Here is a 23,046-nt window from a genome sequence, read left to right as displayed (position 1 = left end):
ACTGCAGGCTCTATGAAGACCTACGTGGTGTTTTACTCACCAGGATCCACTACTTACCACAGGGACAAGAACATCACCTCCTTGACACGAAGGAGGAGTATCAAACCTTCTCAGATTACGCACAGGCACTGTTCACGAGGAGGAGGAGGAAGAGAAACCAAATGGCCACAACCCACTACCATTATAACCAAAGAACATCTGTTCTTCAGCTTGCTGGGACTGGGACAACAGAAATGACTCACCCCCAAGAATTAGAAAACTCAGGAAACAAACTATACCAAAATAGACTAACATGGACGGGACCCCATGTCCCATGAAGGACAAATGGAGATGACTACAAAACTTAGACACCCCACCAGCTGGGTCTATGTGAACAAGACACACTCCTGAGAACTGGAAGGCTTAGGAAATAAACCACACTAAGGTAAAGGACTAACATAGACAGGACCCAAGGATGACAACTCTGATATGACACCAGATTGGACACCACCAACAGGGTCATTGTATAGTTTTCCTGCAGACGCTTGGCGATCACACCGGGCTCCCTTGCCTGGTGCCTTTCCACCCCCTCTCCCGGCAGTGGGACGGTCTCCCCCGACGCCCCTACTTTCTCCTGTTGAGGCATGGGCCTGCCTCACTGACTTCTGGGGTTGCCTACTCTATCACCCCCATATTTCTGCCTTAACCCCCCCCCCCAGCTTTCAGTCTCCCACCCATTCCATCTTTATGCTGGCAAATGTCCCACACACAAAAACTTAACTATGTCAAAATTCCCGTTCACCCATTCTTTCGGCCTTTATTATGCAAGCATTATCCCCCTCACCTAACGATCATCAAATCTATGATGATGGATATATGTATCGCATATATATATGTGGATCTGTCTGTACGTACGTGCATATAAAAGAGTGCGCGCGTTTTTTTTTTTAGGTCCTAGCCTCTGAAATCTCAGGAAATTAGGTGGCAGGACCTGCCAGAGTGAAACTAAAACTACTGAGTTCCTGGTCTGCCTCCATGGGGCGAAGGTGGGGCAACGTTAGGCCTCAGCAGGAGTTCAGCGGCTAAACGACCAGATGAACAACGGTACATATCACTACACATATACAATATCCATACACTTTTTAAACCTTTGGCATTTCCAGCAAACTGGTACACCCACAATGAAAGCAACATGGAGATGGGGGGGAATCCTGGTGCCGTTTGACACTAAATACACCTTAGACCTTACACATTTGAGTTCACTACCGATATGGCAGCCGTTCAGCGTGAATACGTTATTTCCAGCTCCTGATTTCGTGTCTAAACGTGTGGTTTAAGTGCTTTCTGTTTCAGGCAGTGTATCAAGCATTAAAGAACCATTAGCGGACTCCCTAGGTGAGACTAATTTTAAATCTACTGGGTTATTTAGCAGAATACAAGCGTTTTTTACCTGTTCCCTTTGTTGGCAGACAGGTCACCATGCCGATGACAACAAGGAAATAGGGAGGGTGACCTTTCCACTAAGTAATTTTGCACTGTGATACTGTCCCAACATTTTGAGATTGAACGTGATAAAAAGTTGACTATTTTGAACTATTTTGCGAAGAAATCATGACTATCGAGTCCCCCCCCCCGCCATAGACTTACAATAGACAAGCTATTGTACTGACCCACAGTGTAGTATTCCCCTCTGGCGCAGGGATTAGTCATCTGACATTTATCAGCTGTGACCTTGATTGCAGTTCACTATCTGTGAAGCAAATGTCCACGGCATTGTACAGAAAGTAACTATCCTTCTGGGGCGATCTTGGAACAACCTCCTCCCCACAATATTTTTGGAGGGGGACAATCCAAAAACTTATTGCTCTGCTGCAAGGCTAATAATTGCACTACAAATACCTACCTAGTGTCATTCGACGTGCCTTTCATTCCACTCTTGAATGAAAACAATACAGACTCGGTTATCTGAAGTGAACCCAATAATACGAAAATGATGGAAAGGGAAGAAATATCAGGAAATTCTGGAGCACCTATTTCGCAGACAGCTCACAGTGATGACCCGGTCATAGTGGACTGCTACGAGGACTCTGAATCCATGCAATCTGGAGCTTCCGCCTCCAAGCGGAAGTACAAGAAATAAGTTGTACCAAACACTGATAGGAAGACTCGCTCCCAAAATGAAACCAAGGAATCCACAGCAAACTGCCACCCAAAATGACAAAGCCTCAGGAAAGCAATGGGATAAACTACAAGAGACCCCTATGGACCCAGCTTTCCTGGAAGGAACCATCCTGGAGCAGTCCCTTGCTTTGCAAACTGCCCTGGAGAGCCTCTTTAAGGAGCCAACCAACAGGATTACAGCTGTTTTCCGTGCACAGATCGTCTCCATTTGGATGAAAATGGAGACCATCCTGGTACAAACCCAGCTAGAGAAGGAAATTGCCACAGCAAAATTGGAGGTCCTCCAAAACAGTGAGGCAAACCACATGCCACAGCGTGCTCCCACTTATTCACAGGCGCTGAACAACATCAACGCTACAAATGGAAATCGTCCTGCAAGTCAGGCTGGAATAGCCCCCAAGAAAACCCCGATCACCAAACCATGCCTAGTAACATTGAAACCAACGTCAAACGAAGTCCACAAAACGAGTGAGGAAGTGAAACTAACAGTAATCGAAAAGCTTAAGGATGACTTCAAACACACGAAGATTAGATCTGTCAAAAAGACAAGAAAGGTTGGAGTTATAATACAGACTGACACAGAGGAAGATCTACGGGGAATACTACAAAATCCTAAAATACCCTCCTTAGGCCTCATAGCTGAACCTCCTAAAGAGAAAGGGCGAAGCATACTAATATTAGGCAACGACAAAGACGTGACCCCAGAAGAACTTGTTCGGGAGATCTATACCAAAAACTGCTGTCAGCTACCCACCGGCGATGAGCCACGACTACATATCATACCGAGGTATAAAACAAAGCCCAGAAATGGAAATTTTGCTAACTGGATCATTGAACTGTCTCTGGCCGCTTGGAGAATCCTGAGCCAACAGTCCAGAATCTATGTAAACTGGGCAGCCACCGCTTCAGAGAGCATATGGCTGTTCCCAAATGCTTCCGGTGTTGTCGCTTTGGCCACACGACTCACCTGAAAGCAGTTGCAACCCACTTGTGGTCATTGTGCCAACACTGGGCATGAATATAACAATTGCCCAAATAAAGCAGAAACCCCGGTTTGTGCAAACTGTAGGGCCATGAAGTTACCATCGGATCATTCCATCAGGGACAGTAAATGCCCTGTCTACATTAAAGCAAAGGGCGCACAACAATTAAGAATCAATTATGGAGAGTAATAACAACTACTATAACATGTCAAAGGTCAAGATAGCACAACACAATGTGCAACGCTGCAAGACTCGTAGCACAGCTAGTTAAGAAAGCTAAAGAAGAGAAGCTAGACCTACTCCTTCTACAAGTGCCCTACACACATAAATATCAAATTAGAGGGTACCCACTACAGTTTAAAATTGTCCAAGTGGATGGTGAAACTGCTTGGGCTGCCATCGCTGTTTGTAATCCTGACCTCACTGTAACTAAGATAACAGACCTGTGCACAACCTGGGCAGTCTGTGCCCATATAGCATCGTCCTTAGGGGAATTTTACGTAGTGTCCACTACACCCGACCAGGAGAAGACATACTCCCTATAATACAATATCTTCAGAATCTGCAGCAACAACTACCAAACGCCAAACTTATGTTAGGTCTTGATGCAAACTGCAGATCACCTGCTTGGCACAGCGAGACACCAGAACGGAGAGGAACAAACAAAGGCCAGCGCCTAGAGGAGTACATATCAAGCAGCGACCTATCCATTCTAAACAGACCAAACCAGCCCCACACCTTCTCGAGCACTATGTGGGAAGCTAATATCGACCTAACCCTTGCAAGTCATTCCATAGCAGGACACCTCTCTCCTTGGGAGGTACAACAACACTAGACCACTTCAGATTACAGAGTGTTAACTTACAACCTCCACCAATCACTGCAAACGCAACACGTCACAAGACTTTTATTACCAAGATATGCCATATCAAAGGCAGACTGGAAACTTTTTAAGCAACTGCTGACGGAGAAAAAAGAAAACTTCCACCACAATGAATTCAACCTAGACCGGCATCAGCAAGAGGTAACAAAACTAATCACAGAAGCGGCAGATATAGCCATCAAGAAGATGCCTTCCCTCAATGCCGTTCCTTGGTGGGTGCCAGAGCTCACAGATCTCCGGAAAAGGGTAAATAGTGCCCGCAAAGCATTTCAGAGGGCGCATAGATCCTGGCCAGAGGCAGAGGTCGATATAGTACATCAACAGTACCGTGAGGTTAGAAATGACTACACAGCTAAGAAAGCCTCATGGGAAAACCTAGTAAATACAGAAGGAAATGCTAACCCCTGGGGATGGTGTATCGGGTCACCACAACCAACTCCCCAGAGGGGAAGTCATAACGGCAAACGAGACAGCTCAGGGAACCTATACCAGAACATGGAAATCCTCTATAGACAATATCTTGGACCATATCTTCCTTCCTGCAACCGAGCCTCAAACCAAGGAACAAAGAAAACTATGTGAGGACAATAAATCATACACAACCACAGCTGTTGAACCTGTCTTCTCACCAATGGAGCTCAGCATAGCGGAGGTGAGGATGAAAAATAGAAAGAGCCCTGGTATAGGTAAAATTGAGCCCAAGATGCTCAAGGTGGTGGTAGAAACTATACTGAACACAATATTGGGACTCCTCAACCGATGTCTCTCGGTGGGCCACTTCTGGGCCTCGTGGAAAATGCCATGAATAAAACTCATTTTAAAAAACCCAACGAAACCACAAGGAATGCCAGGGTCGTATAGGCCAATCGCTTTGCTGTCAATCTTCAGCAAGCTCTTTGAGCACCTTCTCTACCAAAGAATCGAGAACAACTTCCAAGAATCAAACCTCACGTCGCCTAATCAATATAGCTTTAGGAAGGGGTGCTCGGCTGTAGAGGCTCTGGAAAATATTATTGAAACAGCTAAAACCTGCAACACAAAATACTTCCTCTTAATATCGATTGACTTCGCAGGAGCCTTTGATTCTCTCTGGTGGCCTGCTCTTCTGGCCAGGAAGGCTCATATCACAGGAGACTTATATCGATGCCTCAAATCCTATCTTCAAAACAGGCGAATCACTGTTTCCACTCCATACACCTCTGTTTCTAGGCCGGTCCACAGGGGCTGCTGTCAGGGTTCTGTCCTGGGGCCGCTCTGGTGGAACCTAGTCCTAGATGAGTTCCTTAATTTGGATATTCCAAATGTTAAAACCCAGGCATATGCGGATGACCTGGTTCTGATGCTGCAGGCTGACAGCCGGGCACGACTGGAGACCATAGCCAACCGGGCCACTAGTGACTTGCAAAATTAGGCTAGTGCAAATCTCCTTACTATCTCCTCAGACAAAACAAGTTCAATACTTCTCAAAGGATTCCTTGACCCTAGAAGACCACTGCAGATTAAGATAAACGGGAAAACCATAAAGTTGCTAACAGAAATAAAATACCTCGGAGTGATACTTGACAGAAACCTTAGCTTCACGCTACATCTCTGCTACCTGAGAACAAAAATAAGAAGATATGCAGGCCTACTAGCCAGAATCACTAGGAAAGACTGGGGCCTGAAGAAGAGGGGCCTTGGCATCCTTTATAAAGCATTCTTTATCCCAGCACTAGCCTATGCAGCTGGGGCCTGGTAAACAAAGATTAGCACAGCTGTCAACAAGAAAAAACTGGAGATGCCACACCGATTGATATTACTCATAACAACAAGAGCTTGCTGCACTGTGAGCACCCACGTGCTCCAGGTCCTGGCAGGATGCCTTCCCCTGGACTTAGAGATTGCGTGCTGGGGGTTGCTGTACCAACATTCCAAAGGAAAAATAGTCTCTCATATAGGATTCACCACAGACCCAGCAAACTCCAAAACTGTGGAGAACAGACGGATTTTGCAACACGTGAAATCACTATGGCAAAATCGCTGGAACCTCACTAACAAAGGCTCCATTATTAAGAAGTTTATACCGGATGTCCGGTAGAAGTTTATACCGGATATCCACTCTTCCCAGCGTGGTTGTCGCCCGGATTCCAAACCACCTACCTCTTGACCGGACATGGCGTGTTTAGAAAGAGGCTATATGACTTTGGAATCTCAGCTACTCCACGGTGCTCCTGTAGACAGGAGGAGGCCTGGGAGCACCTGGTCTATGAGTGTGACCAATACAAGGACCTCAGATGTCAACTATCCACCAAAATTCACTCGCTTCTTCGAAACCAGAAGGACATCGTTCTACAAGAGGAAGAGAACTACAAAGCATTCACACTTTTTGCACAAAATCTGTTCACAAGACAACGGACCCTACCCTCCTCTTGAGTGGAAGTATCCCAAAAGTTCAAAAATCCATGAATAGGACAATACCAATCACGAGAAAACAGCCATCCCTCAATAGCCCAGAGTAATGGAAACACAACTAAAGACTCTGATTCAAATTGGTCAAAGACATACAGAAGACCAGAAGAACCCCATCATGCCCTGTTGGGCACCTGGACTAAATAATATCCAAGGTTGTCATATGACTCCACATACACTGTTTCTCTCTTGAACAGTGCTTTCTTTCCCCTCCCGTGGGGAGGGGGGCTTTGCCCCTACTCCTCCCCTTCCCCAAATATCTTCCCTCTGGTGGAGCACGGGCCTGCTCCACTGCAATCGCAGGACCATCCTCAATATCGGCCATTACTTCCTTTTCTTCCCTCCAGTCTTCATCTTCGCTACACCCTCCTTTACTGTTGACTTTCACAGCATTTTCAGCCCCATGCGTCCAAATCTAACTACATCAAAATTTCCTGCCTGACCCATTTAGGCATATAGAAAATATTATTTCAGCGTATATCTCCTCACAAGCTTTTAAATTATTCTAACAAATGCTAATAACTAACCGCGAGCAGCACTTTTTTTTTTTTTTTTTTTTTCTAGGTTCTAGCCACTGAAATCGCAGGAAAGTAGCTAGCAGAACCCGCCAGAGTACTATATATAGTAACACCCCCAGCCGGCCTCCCCGTGGCGAGATATGGTAACGTCGGGTCCCATTAGTTAAGAGGCTGGATGAACAAGGGCAAAACATGTTACATACCACATGACCCATATACTTTTAAATCCCTGGCTTGACCGATGCAGTGTACATATGCGGAGATGGGAGAAATCCCAGGGGTTGTTAGACCCAATTATACCTATACCTATACCTTTGGGTTGCTAGGCAGGCACTTTGCCCACCTCGCTAGCCCGGTCAGCGTATATTTATCAATGATACTGATGAAGGTATATCAGGCTTAGTGTCGAAGTTTGCAGATGATACAAAGGTTGGCAGGGTTATTAATGACAGTAATGGCAGTGTGCTACTGCAACAGAATTTAGAAAATTTGGGCAGATGGGCTAAGAAGTGGCAACTGAAGTTTAACCTTGAAAAATTCAAAGTACTGCATATGGGTAGAAGTAACCCCAGACAAACGTACCAACTGTGTGGTACTACACTTAAGGTGGTAGAAAATGAAAAAGACCTGGGAGTAATTGTGCAGTCAGATATGAAGTTTTCTGAGCAATGCAAACAGGTTGCCAGGGCAGGTCATGGGGTTTTGTCAATGATATATAGGAATTTTGCAAGCAGGGAGAAGGAGGTGATTGTCCCTCTGTATAAGGCAATGGTCAGGCCATGCCTTGAGTACTGCGTACAGGTCTGGAGGCCTCATTTTAGGAAGGATGTAGGTTTACTTGAGCGTGTACAGAGAAGGGCAACAAGATTGGTGAGGGGAATGAAGGGATCCTCTTACCAAGAGAGGCTTAAGTTCTGCAAATCGCAGTGGCTGGAGACTAGGCACCTGCGCGGTGATCTGATTGAGGTGTATAAGGCCTTGAATGGGTTGAGCACGCTGAATTCTGATGGGATCCTTCCACTTGTTCAGATTAGCATTAGCAGAGGCATTTGATGCAAGAAAGCAAGCTTATGCAGCATCAGCCAAAAAATAAAAATAAAATTAAAATTAAAAAAAAATAAATAAATAAAAAATAACCACTTCCACTTCACCCCTCTGTTCGTTCGAAATACCTGTCCAGCTGAGTCTTAAACTTATTTAGGCTATCAACTTTCATGACAAGGGATGGAAGTCTGTTCCACCAACCAACCACCCGCTGGCTAAAGGCAAATTTCTGCACGTCTTTCCTCAATTTGAATTTATGCCCTCTCAGGTGATTATTCTGAGCAAGAGGAAGAATCCCATCAGCATTGAGCATGCTCAATCCATTCAAGACTTTATACACCTCTATCAGATCACCTCGCTGGTGCCTGGTCTCCGGACACTGTAATTTGCAAAACTTAAGCCTTTCTTCGTAAGAGCACCCCCATTCACTAATCTTGTTGCCCTTCTCTGTACTCGTTCCAGCAGCTCTACATCCTTCTTGAAATGAGGCCTCCAGGCCTGTATACAGTACTCTAGGTGTGGCCTGACCATTGCCTTATTCAAGGGAATAATCACCTCCTTATCCCTGCTAGAAAAATTCCTATATATCATTGACAATACACCATGAGCTACTCTTGCAGCCCGTCTGCACTGCTCAGAGAACTTCATATCTGCCTGCACAACCACCCCCAGGTCCCTTTAATTCTCTATCACTGTCAGTGTAGTACCACAGAGTTGATAAGTTGCTCTGGGGTTGCTGTTTCCCATATGTAGTACTTTACATTTGTCAATGTTAAACTTCATTTGCCACCTCTCAGCCCATTTGCTCAACCTTTCCAGATCCTGTTGCAGCAGCATAGTGTCAGTAGTGTCCTTGACAATCCTGCCAACCTTTGTATCGTCTGCAAACTTGGACATTAAGCTTGATATACCATCATCAATGTCATTTATGAATACAGAAAACAATAATGGACCCAACACTGAGCCCTGAGGGACTCCACTAATAACATTAGTCCCCGACGAGCAGTGTCCATTGATTACCACTCTGTCTTCTCCCCCTCAGCCACCCCTTTATCCACAGCAGCAATTTGCCTCCAATGCCACACTGCTCCAATTTGTGCAGCAGTCTTCCATGTACAACAGTATCAAAAGCCTTTCTAAGATCCAAGTATATAATATCAAAGTTATTCCCTGCATCCAGTTCCTTTGTGACTGCATCATAGTATCCAATCAAACTGGTCTGGCAAGACTTCCCCTTAACAAAACCATGCTGTGTCCGAGCTATAACTGAAGTCTTGTCTAGATGATCCTGCAGTGCTTCTTTAACCAGTGCCTCCATTAATTTTCCTGGAACAGAAGTTAAACTCACAGGTCTATAATTACTTGTATCAGCATTTGATCCTCCTTTGTGAACTGGAGTCACATTTGCACATCTGCAGTCTGTGGGTACCTCCCCTGAGTCCAAGGAAGCTCTCATAATTATGCTAAGGGTTTGCTTACTTCCTTTGCTGCCTCCTTTAATATAACTGGATAGATCCCATCCACCCCAGGTGCCTTTCTTGTGTTTATCTTCAACAATTTCTCCTCCACTTTACCCTCAGTTATTACAAGATTCTCTAGCTTACTGCCAGAGTTGAATACACGTCTGGCATTCTCCTCGCTGAATAACTCCTCATTATCAGATTACAAACCTAGGGGGGCATAAATTCAAATTAAGAAAAGACAGATGTAGAATAGATGTGCGGAAATTTGCCTTTAGCCAGCGGATGGTTAATTCCTGGAACAAACTTCCATCTGTCATTATGGAAGTTGATAGGTTAAATTAATTTAAGGAGGAACTGGACAGGTATTTGGAGGGAATGGCGTGATTATTATTTATTTTTTTTTTTGGCTGATGCTGCATAAGCTCATACACATGCTTTCTTGCATCACGTGCCACAACTACTACTACTGGTTAAAGTAATAATGCTGGACCATCTGGACAGGCATACAATTATACTGCAATCACAGCATCGATTTATTAAGAGGCAATCTTGTCTAAACAATTTGATAGGTTAATGTCATATTGGTTGCATGATGCAGTGACCAAGGAACTGGATGAAAAAAAAAAAAAAGATTTTGACATCATATACTCTGATTTCAGATACTGTTGTGCATAAAAGACTGCTATACAAACTGGAGCTATGTGCTATTAAGTGCAAGTTACTGCTATGGATAAAGAGATAGTTAAGTTTTTGTTTTGTTATTTGGTTTTTAGGAGCATTAGCAACTAAGGCCATATTGCTCCGGCGATATGCGGTGGTCATTCCCTGACCTTTCCGCATCCTCCGTATTTGGTGGTCACAGGCTTGAACCCTGGTCTAATCAAGAAGTGTGTGTTACGCACTGCTGCTCCTGCCCACCTGACTACGGAGGTGCCGATGATTAAGTGGAAGTAGACAGAGTGGTTATCAATGGGCATTGCTCTTTGTTCTAGTTCCCAAGGGTTCAGTGCTGGGCCCATTGTTGCTTTTAATACTTATCAATGACACTGATGAAGGTATATCAAGCTTAATGTCTAAGTTTGCAGATGACACAAAGCCTAACAGGGTGGTTAATGACAGTAATCAGGGAGAGCTACTTCAACAAGATCTAGGAAAATTTGGTTGATGGGCTGAGAAATGGCAGTTGAAGTTTAACATTGGCAAATGCAAGATACTGCATATAGGTAGTAGTAAGCACAGAGTAATTTATCAACAGTATGGATAGTGGAGAATGAAAAAGACCTTGGGGATAATTGTGCAGTCAGACACAAAATTCTGAGTAGTGCAGAAATGCTACCAGGACAGCTTAAGGGGTTTCATTAATGATATACAGAAACTTTGTTAGCAGAGATAAGGAGGTCATTATCTGTTTCTATAAGGACATGGTTAGGCTTCATTTGAGTACTGTGTACAGATCTGAAGGCCTCACTTCAGGAGGAATGATGTAGATCTGCTGGAATGGGTGCAGACAAGGACAGCTAGCTTGGCAAAGGGAACAAAAGAGTGCTCTTACCTAGAAAGGCATCAGTTCTGCAAACTGCAGCATCTCAAGGCTAGGGACCTGCAGAGAGATCTGACTGAGGTGTTTAAAGTCTTGAATGGTTCGAGTAAGCTGAATATTAATGGTATTTTTCCACTTTCTGAAACTACACATACATAAAGGGGCATAAATTCGTTTGAGGAAGGATGGTTGCACGAGAGATGTGCTAAAGTTTGTCTTCAGCCTGCAAGGGGTTGATTGTTGGAATAGGTTTCCATCTGTTGTGGTGAAAGTGGATGGGCTGAATAAATTCAAGGAAGAACAAGACAAATTCTTGGAGGGTACAGATGGGTAAACTGTGTGGTTTTATTTGGCTATGTCTTTTTATGTCTTATTTTGCATTACTTTCCATAACTATTACTGCTACTGACATGTATACTATTCTTTTTCAGTGCAGAGTTCAACGCAATTTTTGGTAACCATTTTATTCATGTTATTTTTGGCATTTAGGTATGCTGTAGTTTTCTTTACTACTTGGTTATGGTAGACACAGGGCATTAGGAGTTACTGATGTTAGAGTAGCAGCTGACTAAGTTTTCCACAGAGATTTTTGAGAACCCAATGAAGCACTTCCTCACAACCTTTTCAGTTTATGTTGACCTATCACCAATTTTTTGGTTATACAGCTCTTCCTACCTTGTCTTTTTTTTTTTTTTTTTTTTTTTTTTTTCCTTTCACCATTGGTATGCTTAAGAATATGCAGAACTACTCTTCCTAGCAGTTAAAACATATGGGTTTTAGGACTGAACCACCCTTATCATTTCTTATGCACCACATTAAGTGCATGTAAGAAGATTTGGCATATGTGGCTGTGATAGGCAGTAGAGGTGAACTATTTAACTGAATTAGGAAATGATGGTAAACTGAAACTAAGGATGTGGTATCAAATAGGATTGGGATTCAGTTTCCATCCCTAAGCATCATGCTTTATTTTGCCAATTTCACTCGTTGAGTTGTCAGTTCAGAGCAGTTGTCAGCTCATCCCTAATTTCTGGTTAGGTTGTGATTCACAGAATAACCACCCCTTAAGTTCTCTCCCAAGTAACTCCTGCTACTTTGAGCTTGTTGCTTTTGCTGCTCTGGTGTGAGGCATCACTTCCATATAAATTCAATTCAACTTGAGAACAACACACTAAACTGATATACAGCTAAATGTATTAATACACATCACCCTATCAAGTTTTTATTATCTGTATTATGCTATACTGTTATGTTATGCTGTGATATACTGTTACGTATATGTTATGTTCGTAGAGTTTTAAATTAATTATAGCCTTACTGGAAATAAAATTTCTTAAGATGCACTTTTTTCCCTTATAAATACCTTAAAAAATCAGCCTGTGTCTTAGAAGCCAAAAGTGGTAATACAGCACATGCGCAATACTCAAAGTTAACGTATAGTAGCTAACCGATAGTTAACTACTATAGGTTAGTACACTTTTCAGTAATTACCACGCTGTTGTTGGAATAACAAGTGAATTCCAGTTATACATTTAAGCCCTAATCAATGGTGGGCACATCAAGAAGGCAAAATTGTATTATTGAATTTAAGCTAAAAGTAGTACAATAAGCTAATAGTACAATAGTAAGCCAATAAGCCAGTAGTACAATAAGAACTCGGGAACAGAGCAGCAGGATGAAATTTTGGACCACCGCCTACAGAGATGATTCGTCAATAGAGGAATCAGGAAGTTTTATTACAAGAATTTGATAAAACAAAGCACAATCTTCGTAAAATTTCACCTAAGTGGCCAAATTTGGAAGAAGAAAATTTGGAAAAACTTGTGTAGTTGGATATGCAGTGAGCACTAAAATGATAATAGTAGCATGGAAACAAGCAGCTGATATTGGGATAGACAACTTTAAAGGAACTAAAACTTGGTGTTATCGCTTCATGAAAAGAAACAGTTTAAGTTTACACACAAGAACTAGAATAGCACAGAGAATGCCTTCTCAGTACAAACAGAAAATATTAGATTTCCATAAATCTGTCCTTAATACTAGAAAACAAAGCAACTACGAACTTAACCAAATCAGGAATATGGCTGAAATTACACTGACTTTTGATGTGCCATCCAATAAAACCGTAAATCAGGAAGGACAAAAATCTATAACTATTAAAACCACTGAACATGAAAAGGCACACTACACTGCAGTTTTAACTTGTTGTGCTGATGGGACCAAACTTCTGCCAATGTTAATTTTTAAAAGAAAAACTTTACCGAAAGATAAACTGCCAAATAGAATTCATGTACTTGTACAACCGAAGGGATAGATGGATGAAGAATATATCAAGGATTGATTTGTAAACGTTTGGTCCAAGCGTCCTGGTGGATACTGCGTAAAAATGCACTACTAGTATGGGATCAGTTTGGAGCACATAGGACTGAAAACATCAAACAACTGGCAGAAATCATGAACACAGAATTGGTAGTAATTCCATGTGGCTTAACTTCCCAGTTACAGCCATTAGATATCAGCATCAATAAGCGATTCAAGAATAACATGCAGGAGCAATGATATAAATGGATGATAGAGGGGGAACCATGATATGATGCCTACTGGAAGGATGAATTATCCACCAATAGCACAGGTGTGTGTGAATGGGTGTTGAAGTCATGGCATGATGTTAAGACTGAAACTGTGGTCAAGTCCTTTAAAAAATGTGGTAGATAATTTACTGTATGAAAGTGACAGTTATACCATTGAAGGGGATGATGATTATGATGATGTTGAGGATAATGCTGATCAAGTCAGTAATGAATCTGAAGTTGAATAATACTAAAATAATAAGAGTAATAATCATATATCTTTCTTTATTGGCTTTTATTCTTTTCAATTTTAAATTTCTACCATTGTATTAGGGTGCATCTTCCACACTGCAGAGTCTTATAAGCCAACAAGTATACCAACCAACGTGATTAGAACCTATTAGCTATTTATTTACTGCAATTAAAACCACTCAGTTCCACCACTATGCACTATTGTTACGTGATAATTATGTAATGGCAATTGAGCCACTATCATCAATTAAAAACATAGCAAAAAAAATATAACTGAAACCTTAATGACAAGGAAAATTTCCATAAAATTGTAAAAGATACATGATTTCTCCATGCAAAACCATAAATGTGAAAAACAAAAATGGACCTGACATTCTTTTAGCTCACATTGCTATTATGAAGGGGAAAAAATAAAAACCCCATATGATAAAATTTAACATAAATTCAATATAAATATGGAAGCACTTGTATACTATGTACTTGTATTATCAATTTCGTTCAGATATTTAAGCCAAAATATAGATAATATTTTGGCTTAAAAATTAGATAATCATTATCAAATTTTTTATATTGTTTTGAATACAGCAATGAAACTCACCACTGCCCACAGGGCAGCCTTTAGGCGTAGCACTCCACACTCTGAAATATAATTTGGATTAATAATCTCCTGAAATAGCGATGATAAGCAGTTTTCATTTAATAATAATTCCAAGCCTTCTTGATGCTGCACTAACTGACCATACATATGAGGAGGTAGAAAAACATTCTGGACGGTGAATCTGAATATAAAATAAACACTTATGTTTTCAAATAGCACAGGATTAAAGAATCTCAAAATGAATAATTATTACTAGGTAGACAGTTTAAGTATAAAGTGAATATTAATTGCAAAGACACCTCGTATTAAATCTTAATACTTAAACAGGGTTCTGCATTTTATTTATACATTTTGTTTTCCATATTTACTCTGGAGTTCTGCTGATGCACATCTTCTGGATATTTAAAAATGCTACAACATATTATGAATGGCAAAAAATAAGCAGTAAAAAGTGTCAATGATAGAATTTTATAATATATATATTAAAATTAATGCTAGACAATCTCTCTCTATATATAAATTTATGATAAATGCATTTATTTCACAGCATAATGTTATAGTGCCTATTGAAGTATCTTGGCCCCATGCAAACTATACTGAGGAGCAAATACAAACAACTATATTTCCCGTGCGATAATTAGGTCATAGTTCAAATTTGATCTACAACTCACAGGTTAATAAACCCAATGCACAATACAGTTAATTTTTAATACCTGAATTTATATCTATATTTAATCTATATGACAGTGGGATTAAATATATCTATATTTAATCCCACTGTCTAATAATCTGTTCCATAGTACTACTATATCCATTATACCTTGGCCTTCACATTTTTTTCTCTTCACCAAACTCAAAATGAAGCTAAGGACACAGACGATGACTTTGTAATCACTAAATCACAACCTAATATACCTACCTGCAAATATAGGCTGTGTATATATCCACTGCAAAATATAGTTATTTGTTAATAGTAGTATTCATTTACTGCTATTGTCAAATAACCTTTACCACAGCTTCCTCTATATATTTAAGTTTAGTGGGGTTTTTTTTGGTTTTGTTTGTGGTCTTAAATATAAAACACTATTCTTTTTTTTTCTTTTTTCTTTTAAAACCCTTCCTAACAAGTATGTTACAAATACACCCAAGAATGTAAACAATTGTATAACAGCAACAAGCTCAAAATAACAGGAGAAAGAGAGTACAAAATAAAAGAAAAAAATCAGGGAAACATTTTATATATATTGAAGAGGTCAACAATACAAAGTAAATACAAATAATGGTAGAGATACAGCAGAACTCTGAAATAAATTATTTGATAACAGGATTAAATAACGATAGGAATTACAGTTGTGCAGTGGGTATATTAACTGAGTTGGAGACTACCTCAGATTATAATTTCATTATAGTATGTGAAATGTAAACGTTCGTAACTGGTCCTCGGTCTGCTTTAAATGCAAACATATATGAAAGGTGTAGCCATAAAATTCCTGGACTGGATGCGGTCCTATTCGATGAGTTTGAAATAAACTAAACTGGTATGTTGTAATTCAAAATTCCCCAAACAGATGATAGTACAGAGATTGTCCAGTAGGCCAACAGGTTGCAATTAACAACCAGTTTCGTCAGTAATGTTAACATTCCACATCACAATTTTGCAGTGGAGCAATGAACAAATACCAAATTTTCCTTCACACTGGGAAAATCAACAAGAGGAAACATGTGAAAGGTTAAAACTGTTTATGGTGATAGTAGTAATAGAGGAAAGTGATGCAAGAAAGCAAGCGTAAGAGTATATGTAGCATCAGCAAAAAAAAAAAAAAAATACCAACAAAAAATTTCACACATCCATTTCCTCTAAAAGTTTGTCCAGTTCCTTCTTGAATTTATTTAAGCTATCAACTTCTACAATCATAGAGTGAAGTTTGCTCCAGCAATCAACTACCTGCTGGTTAAGGCAAATTTCCGCACATCTATTCTACACCTGGCTTTCCTCAATTTGACTTTATGCTCCCTCAGATTCGTAATCTGAGCAAGTGGAAGAATCCCATCAGAATTGAGCCTGTTCAACCCATTCAAGGTCTTATACATCTCAATCACGTCATCTTGCAGGTACCCAGCCTCCAGCAGCAGCAATTTGCAGAACTTAAGCCTTAACTGGTAAGAGCATCCCTTCGTACCCCTCAACAATCTTGTTGCCCTTCTCTGTACTCACTCAAGCAACTCTATATCCTTCCTAAAATGAGGCCTCCAGACCTGTACACAGTACACTAAAGGTGGCCTGACCACTGCCTTAGAGAAAAGGATAATCACCTCCTTTTTCCTACTAGCAAAATTCCTATATATCATTAACAATATCCCATGACCTGCTCTGGCAGCCTGTATATGAAGTTTTCTGCACAGAAAACTTCATATCTGACTGCACAATTACACCTGGGTCATTTTAATTTTCTGCCTCCTAAAATGAGGCCTCCAGACCTGTACACAGTACACTAAAGGTGGCCTGACCACTGCCTTAGAGAAAAGGATAATCACCTCCTTTTTCCTACTAGCAAAATTCCTATATATCATTAACAATATCCCATGACCTGCTCTGGCAGCCTGTATATGAAGTTTTCTGCACAGAAAACTTCATATCTGACCGCACAATTACACCTGGGTCATTTTAATTTTCTGCCTCCCTAAGTGTAGTACCACACAATTTTGGTATGTTTTTCTGGGGTTACTTTTATCCATATACAGTACTTTGCATCTGTCAACGTTAAACTTCAGTTGCCACTTCCCAACCCATCTGCCCTGGATGCTGTTGCATCCAGGGCAGATGGGCTTTTCTAGATGCTGTTGCATTAGTACATTGACATTAAGCCTGATATATATTCATCAATATCATTGATAAATATGCAAAACAACAGTGGGCTCAACACTGAACCCCAGAGGACTCCACGAAGAGCAGCATCCATTGATTACCACTCTGTTTTCTCCCAATCAACCACCCTTTTATCCATTGTAGCAACTTGCCCTTAATACCATACTGCTCCAATTTGTAAAGTAGTTTTCCATGAGAAACAGTATCAAAAGCTTTCCTGAAATCCAACTATATGATATCAAAATTATTTTCTGCATTCATTCCTTTGTAACCACATCATAATATCCAATCAAATTTGTCAGACAAGACTTTCCCTTAACAAATCCATGCTATGTATGAATTATTATTGCAGTCTTGTCTAGATGATCCTGCAATGCTTCTTTAAACAGTGACTCCATTCTTTTCCCAGAAACAGAAGTTAAACTAACAGGTCTGCAATCACTGTGTGATGTTTATGAACATTAAGTTACACCAGAATGTATAAGTGGTTCAAAGATGGAAGTTAACAATGACCCAAGAAGTAGACACCCATCAACCTCCTAAAAGGAGGTCATAGTTGCAAAACTTCCGTGACAATAGATCATTGTTAAACTCTTAGGATGATGTTTAATGATTTGGAGGTGAATAAGAGACAATTTGTCAAATTCTACATGAAGATTTAGGGAAAAGGAGGCAAGTGCAAAATCTGTGCTGCACAGCCTCATGGATGAGCAGAAGCAACAAAGAGTGTCATCATATATATAAAAAGTTCATCTAGACTTTAAGACAATCCTAATTGTCATGACTGTATTGTCATTGACGATGACCGTTGAGTGCTTTATTAAGACCCAGAGATGAAGTGTCAGAGAATGCAGTGGACTTCAAAATCATCACCAAGACCAAAAAAAAGTTTCATTTACAGAAGGACGTGAAGGAGAGGGAGTCAGTGCTGTGTTTTATGTACAGATGCTTCAAAGAATATTGAAGTGCATTTCCCGGGTGAAGCCGCAATTTCAAAAGAAAGGCAGTTTGTTTTTGTTGCATGACAATGTCCCTACCCATTTCACACTTGTGAAGATAATTCTGATGAAACATGGCATTGTACAGATCAACCATTCAACCTACCCAACTGACCTAGTACTAGCAGACTTCTTCCTCTTTTCCAGGTGAACACTACCCTCAAAGAAAAGAGATTCCAGGATGTTCAGAATATAAAGAAAAATGTAATTACCACCAAACTGAATGATCTCTCTGGACGCCTTGACTGAACTCCTTCCAGAAACTTTTAGAATGGTGTAATAAGTGAATTTAATCATGTGGTGATTACACTGAATAAAAATAAAACCATTTTTAGGCCCCTTCAATTTGTGTTCTTTTTATTGAACCAAACCGAGAACTTTATTGCCATATCTTGTATGTATTTATCATGGTGTGAAGGTTTGAGTAAATTTCATTTCTAAATTGATAACTCCCACAAAGAAAACATCCTCTTTAAAGGTTTGATTAAAATTAGTAGCACTGAAAATAACACATTTCACTGTTTTTGTTATTTCAAAAAAAAATATATATATATATACATATCACTAACTTACATATTTATTATTCTTCATACATAGTAACTGAATATAATATTTTAGAGAGAGAGAATCTGGTGATTTGGAAATAACCAGATTTCAACACATTTCTCAATAAAAGGAAATGTCTCAATTTATGCATGATGATTGGTTTTGGATGAAGGTTGTAGTGACTTAACAGCCAGTATTTTTTTTTTTTTTTAAAGCATTTTTTTTTTTTTTTTTTTGACAGCATAACAAACCAACAGATATATCTGTTATTTATGAAATTTTTCTGTATAAATGTGGTTTTTGTGACTGGCTATATTCCAGCTATTTTGCAAATTTTCTGCAAAGACAGACAGAGCTTGGAAGTATTATGTATATACAGGCAGTTCTCAACTTTACATATTAATTCTTTCCTAGTGCATGCTCGTAAAGTGAAAACTCATAAAGCGGGAATTAAATCCCATAGACATAATGTTAAAAATAGGAGTTATGTTCTCAACAATGAAATTGGTTAGCTAATTAGTTTATGTTTAAACAGTTGATTTATCCAAACAAATTAAGACGTAACCTGTAAAATCAAGCAAATTATAATAATAAAGAAATTATTTATGACTTAAAATTTTAAAGAATGTTTATTCTTCATCATCGACTAAATGTACACTCGTTGATCACTCATTATTGGCTCAGCACTCGTTGGTTTGTTGCACAAGGAGTCGTCTTCTTCAGAAATGCTCCAAGAGGCGTTTGTTTCCAAGATAATCTTCTATTTTCTTTATAAATTTCAATAGCATGGATAAGCATTTTTTAACGGAATGCACAAATTGCAACTAACACGATTTGCGCAGAGTAACAAGTTTACGAAGCTTAAAAAAATGAACGAAGAGAAGATTCTGAAAATTTATTTATGTTTTTTATATGATTGAAGATTTCAGTAAAGGGGAAGCACATTTTACCATAATAACACAAAAAAAACCACACAATTCCGGCTATCGGTATTTTTGCAAATGCAATAACATTGAGTTTACTACCTGTTTATAATTGCTTGCAGTAACAGAAAAGCCCAATAAATCAGAAAGTGCAAATTGTTTTTATCGTTTTATGGTTGTGATCTCCAGAAATGTGCTTTAGAAAAATGTCACAAAGGCGTTCAAAATTGGTTCTAATAGCAGAAGATATGATAATGATGTTTGTTATTTGGTTTTTTTTAGGAGCATTAGCAACTAAGGCCATATTGCTCCGGGATATGCGGTGGTCATTCCCTGACCTTTCCGCATCCTCCGTATTTGGTGGTGAATGGCTCGAACCCCGGTCTAATCAAGAAGCATGTGCTATGCACTGTTGCTGCTGCTCCTTCCCACCTGGCTACGGAGGCGCCTATATGATAACGATGAAAGTGTAATGCATTTTAGTGATTTGAATTGGTAACTAATACAATTTACACTATAAAAACGACCTTTTAGAGAGTTATATAGCGAAAATTTCAAAATCCAAGGTCATGGAACGAATTACCAAAAAACAATGTGTTATTGGGTTCCCATTACGATATTTTCACAATATGATGGTGTCTCTGGAACAGATTAATATCGTAAAGCTGGGTACACTGTATTGTATAGCTACACGCATGGTCTGAAATGCAGTATTTATGAATGTTTAACATTCATTTTTTGCAATTAATGTTCATATTTCTGATTTTGTTGATACTTGATACTTTGAAAAAAAAAAAAAAAACTCGTTAACCCAGGAACTCATAAAGCAAAAACTAGTAAAGTGAGAACTGCCTGTATATATTTAAGTAAAATTAAATGCAACAAGGCATAATATCTTTAAGAGTATTAGGATAAATAACAATAGTCTTCTCTTTTAGTGAAGCGTTACTTATTGAAGGTAGTGCAATACATGGCAACTCATTGTGAAGGAAGAGCACAATGAGATACAGATAATATGATGCCCTTCAAACTACTAATGTAGTTTTTTGTTTAAGTGTTTTCTATAGTGTGTTTACACCAATACAGGCATACCTCGGTTAACGTTACCTCTGATAACGAAGCTTCGATATAACGAAGTCGGCAATTTCAAGCCCCATTTAACATAAAAAATATATATTCCAGTTTAATCACCTGAAATCTAAACAAACTGAAGAAATTACAGAAACCTTTGGGGCTTCTCGTGGTTGGTTCGAGAAATTTAAAAAACGGGCCAGGATTCATAGTGTAAAATTAACAGGAGAAGCTGCAAATAAGTTTTCAAAAAAACTAAAGGAAATAATTGAACGTGAAAATTTTCCAAATTTGGTGTTCAATGTTGACGAAAGCGGTTTGTTCTGGAAACGGCTACCAACAAAAAGCTTCATATCTATTGAAGAAAAATCAGCTGCTGGGTTCAAAGCAGCCAAAGACCGTTTAACGTTACTCTTTGGATCAAATGCCTCTGGCGATTATAAATTAAAATTGTTATTAGTTTACCATTCAGAAAATCCGAGGGCATTAAAAGGTAACATAAAAATGACTTTACCTGTAATATGGAAAGCAAATAGAAAAGAATGGGTTACCAAGGAGTTATTTACTGATTGGTTTGTTAACCACTTTTGTCCTGAAGTAAAACGGTATTGTCAAAAAAACAACTTTGAAGAAAAAGCTCTTTTGTTGTTAGACAATGCTCCGGGACATCCTACTGATCTTAACACGTTGCATTCCTGTCAAAGTTGTGTTTCTTCCAGCAAACACAACTTCCCTGATTCAACCATTGGATCAGGGAGGAAAAGCATCATTTAAAGCTTATTATCTGCGTCGAACATTAAGCAATTTAACTGAACTAGAGGATAAAGTGGAAATGACAGTTAAAACTTTTTGGAAAAACTTCACCATTAAAAACGAAATTGAAAACATTGATAGTTCTTGGAAAGAAGTCATTAAGAAATGCTTAAATGGAGTTTGGCGCAAAATATGGCCAGAAGTTGTACTAGAAGAAGAAAATAACATCCAAGAAATTGGAAATGAAGTTATCCAGATGGCTCAATCAATAGGTTTCGAAAATGTCAATGAAGAGGATGTTAGAAATTTATTGAATGCAGAAGGTAATGGTTTTTCAGTGGAAGATTTAGAAAACCTTGTTAGTAATGAAGACGAAGTTAAAGAAGTTCCTGCCGAAAAAGTGTTAACAACCAAAGATTTAAAAAGGTGCTTAAATGACATTGAAAACGTTAAATTTTTTTAGTGAAAATGATCCTGATTTAGGAAGAAGTATTATTGTTAAGCGATCAGTGTTAAATGCAATAACTCCGTATAGGCAATTGTTAAATGAAAGAGAAAAAGAGCATAAACAATCAACTTTAGACTCGTATTTTAAAATGTGATTTCACTTTGTATATAAGTTGACTGTTTATTTAATAAAACTTTTCTTTGTCCGAAAAAAAAAGCTTTTCATTTTCTTTACGTAAGAACGTATCCCTATTCTGGCCATAGTATTTTTACCTCTGAAAACGAAGTTTCGCTTAACGAAGTAATTTCGTGGAACGCATCCTATTCGTTATTCGAGGTATGCCTGTATTATATAGATTCCTATACTCATAAAGATATGATGCCAGATGACAGAGAAGAAAAATGCATGGGATGCATATAAATTATCAGGTGACGCAGAAGCCTGTGGCAGATATAAGCTAGTCTGTAATCAGGTCACAAAGGAGGTTCGACAGGCAAAGGCGGATTACGAGAAATCTTTGGCAAAAGATGCTAAGAAAAACAGCAAGGATTTCTTTACTTATATAAACTCTAAAAGGAAGGGGATGAATATGATTGGTCCACTTGACATCGATGGTTCGACTGTTGATGATCCTGCTCAGATAGCAAACAAACTGAATGAGTATTTTGCATCTACATTCACACGTGAGGAATTATTACAATTTGAAAATGGAAGAAGGTTATCAAATTGTAGCAGTGTGCTTAATGATTTTGTAATAACTGAGAGCAAAGTGGAGGAGAAATTGTTGAAGTTAAACATAAGAAAGGCACCTGGGGTGGATGGGATCTATCCAGTTATTTTAAAGGAGGCGGCAAAGCAACTAAGCAAACCCTTAGCCATAATTATGAGAGCACCCTTGGACTCAGGGGAGGTTCCCACGGACTGGAGATGTGCAAATGTGTCCCCAATTCACAAAGGTGGATCGAAGGGTGACACGAGTAAT

The 23,046-nt window shown here is 39.3% G+C and overlaps 1 protein-coding gene across 1 annotated transcript in view; it reads right to left on the bottom strand.

The window, feature by feature from the left end:
- rictor (rapamycin-insensitive companion of Tor) overlaps positions 1-23,046 on the bottom strand; it is a 707,794-nt gene that overhangs the window by 207,515 nt on the left and 477,233 nt on the right. The window contains exon 23 of the mRNA XM_090388323.1: positions 14,460-14,640. Within this exon, the coding sequence (XP_090244449.1) occupies positions 14,460-14,640 (181 nt within the window). The remainder of the gene's footprint in view (positions 1-14,459; positions 14,641-23,046) is intronic.

Source organism: Mastigoproctus giganteus, chromosome 2 (genome assembly GCF_048544385.1).
Source record: "Mastigoproctus giganteus isolate SK-2022 chromosome 2, ASM4854438v1, whole genome shotgun sequence".
Taxonomy (NCBI): domain Eukaryota; kingdom Metazoa; phylum Arthropoda; class Arachnida; order Uropygi; family Thelyphonidae; genus Mastigoproctus; species Mastigoproctus giganteus.
The sequence above is the reverse complement of the archived record's forward strand: the minus strand, read 5'-3'. Positions and strand labels throughout refer to the sequence as shown.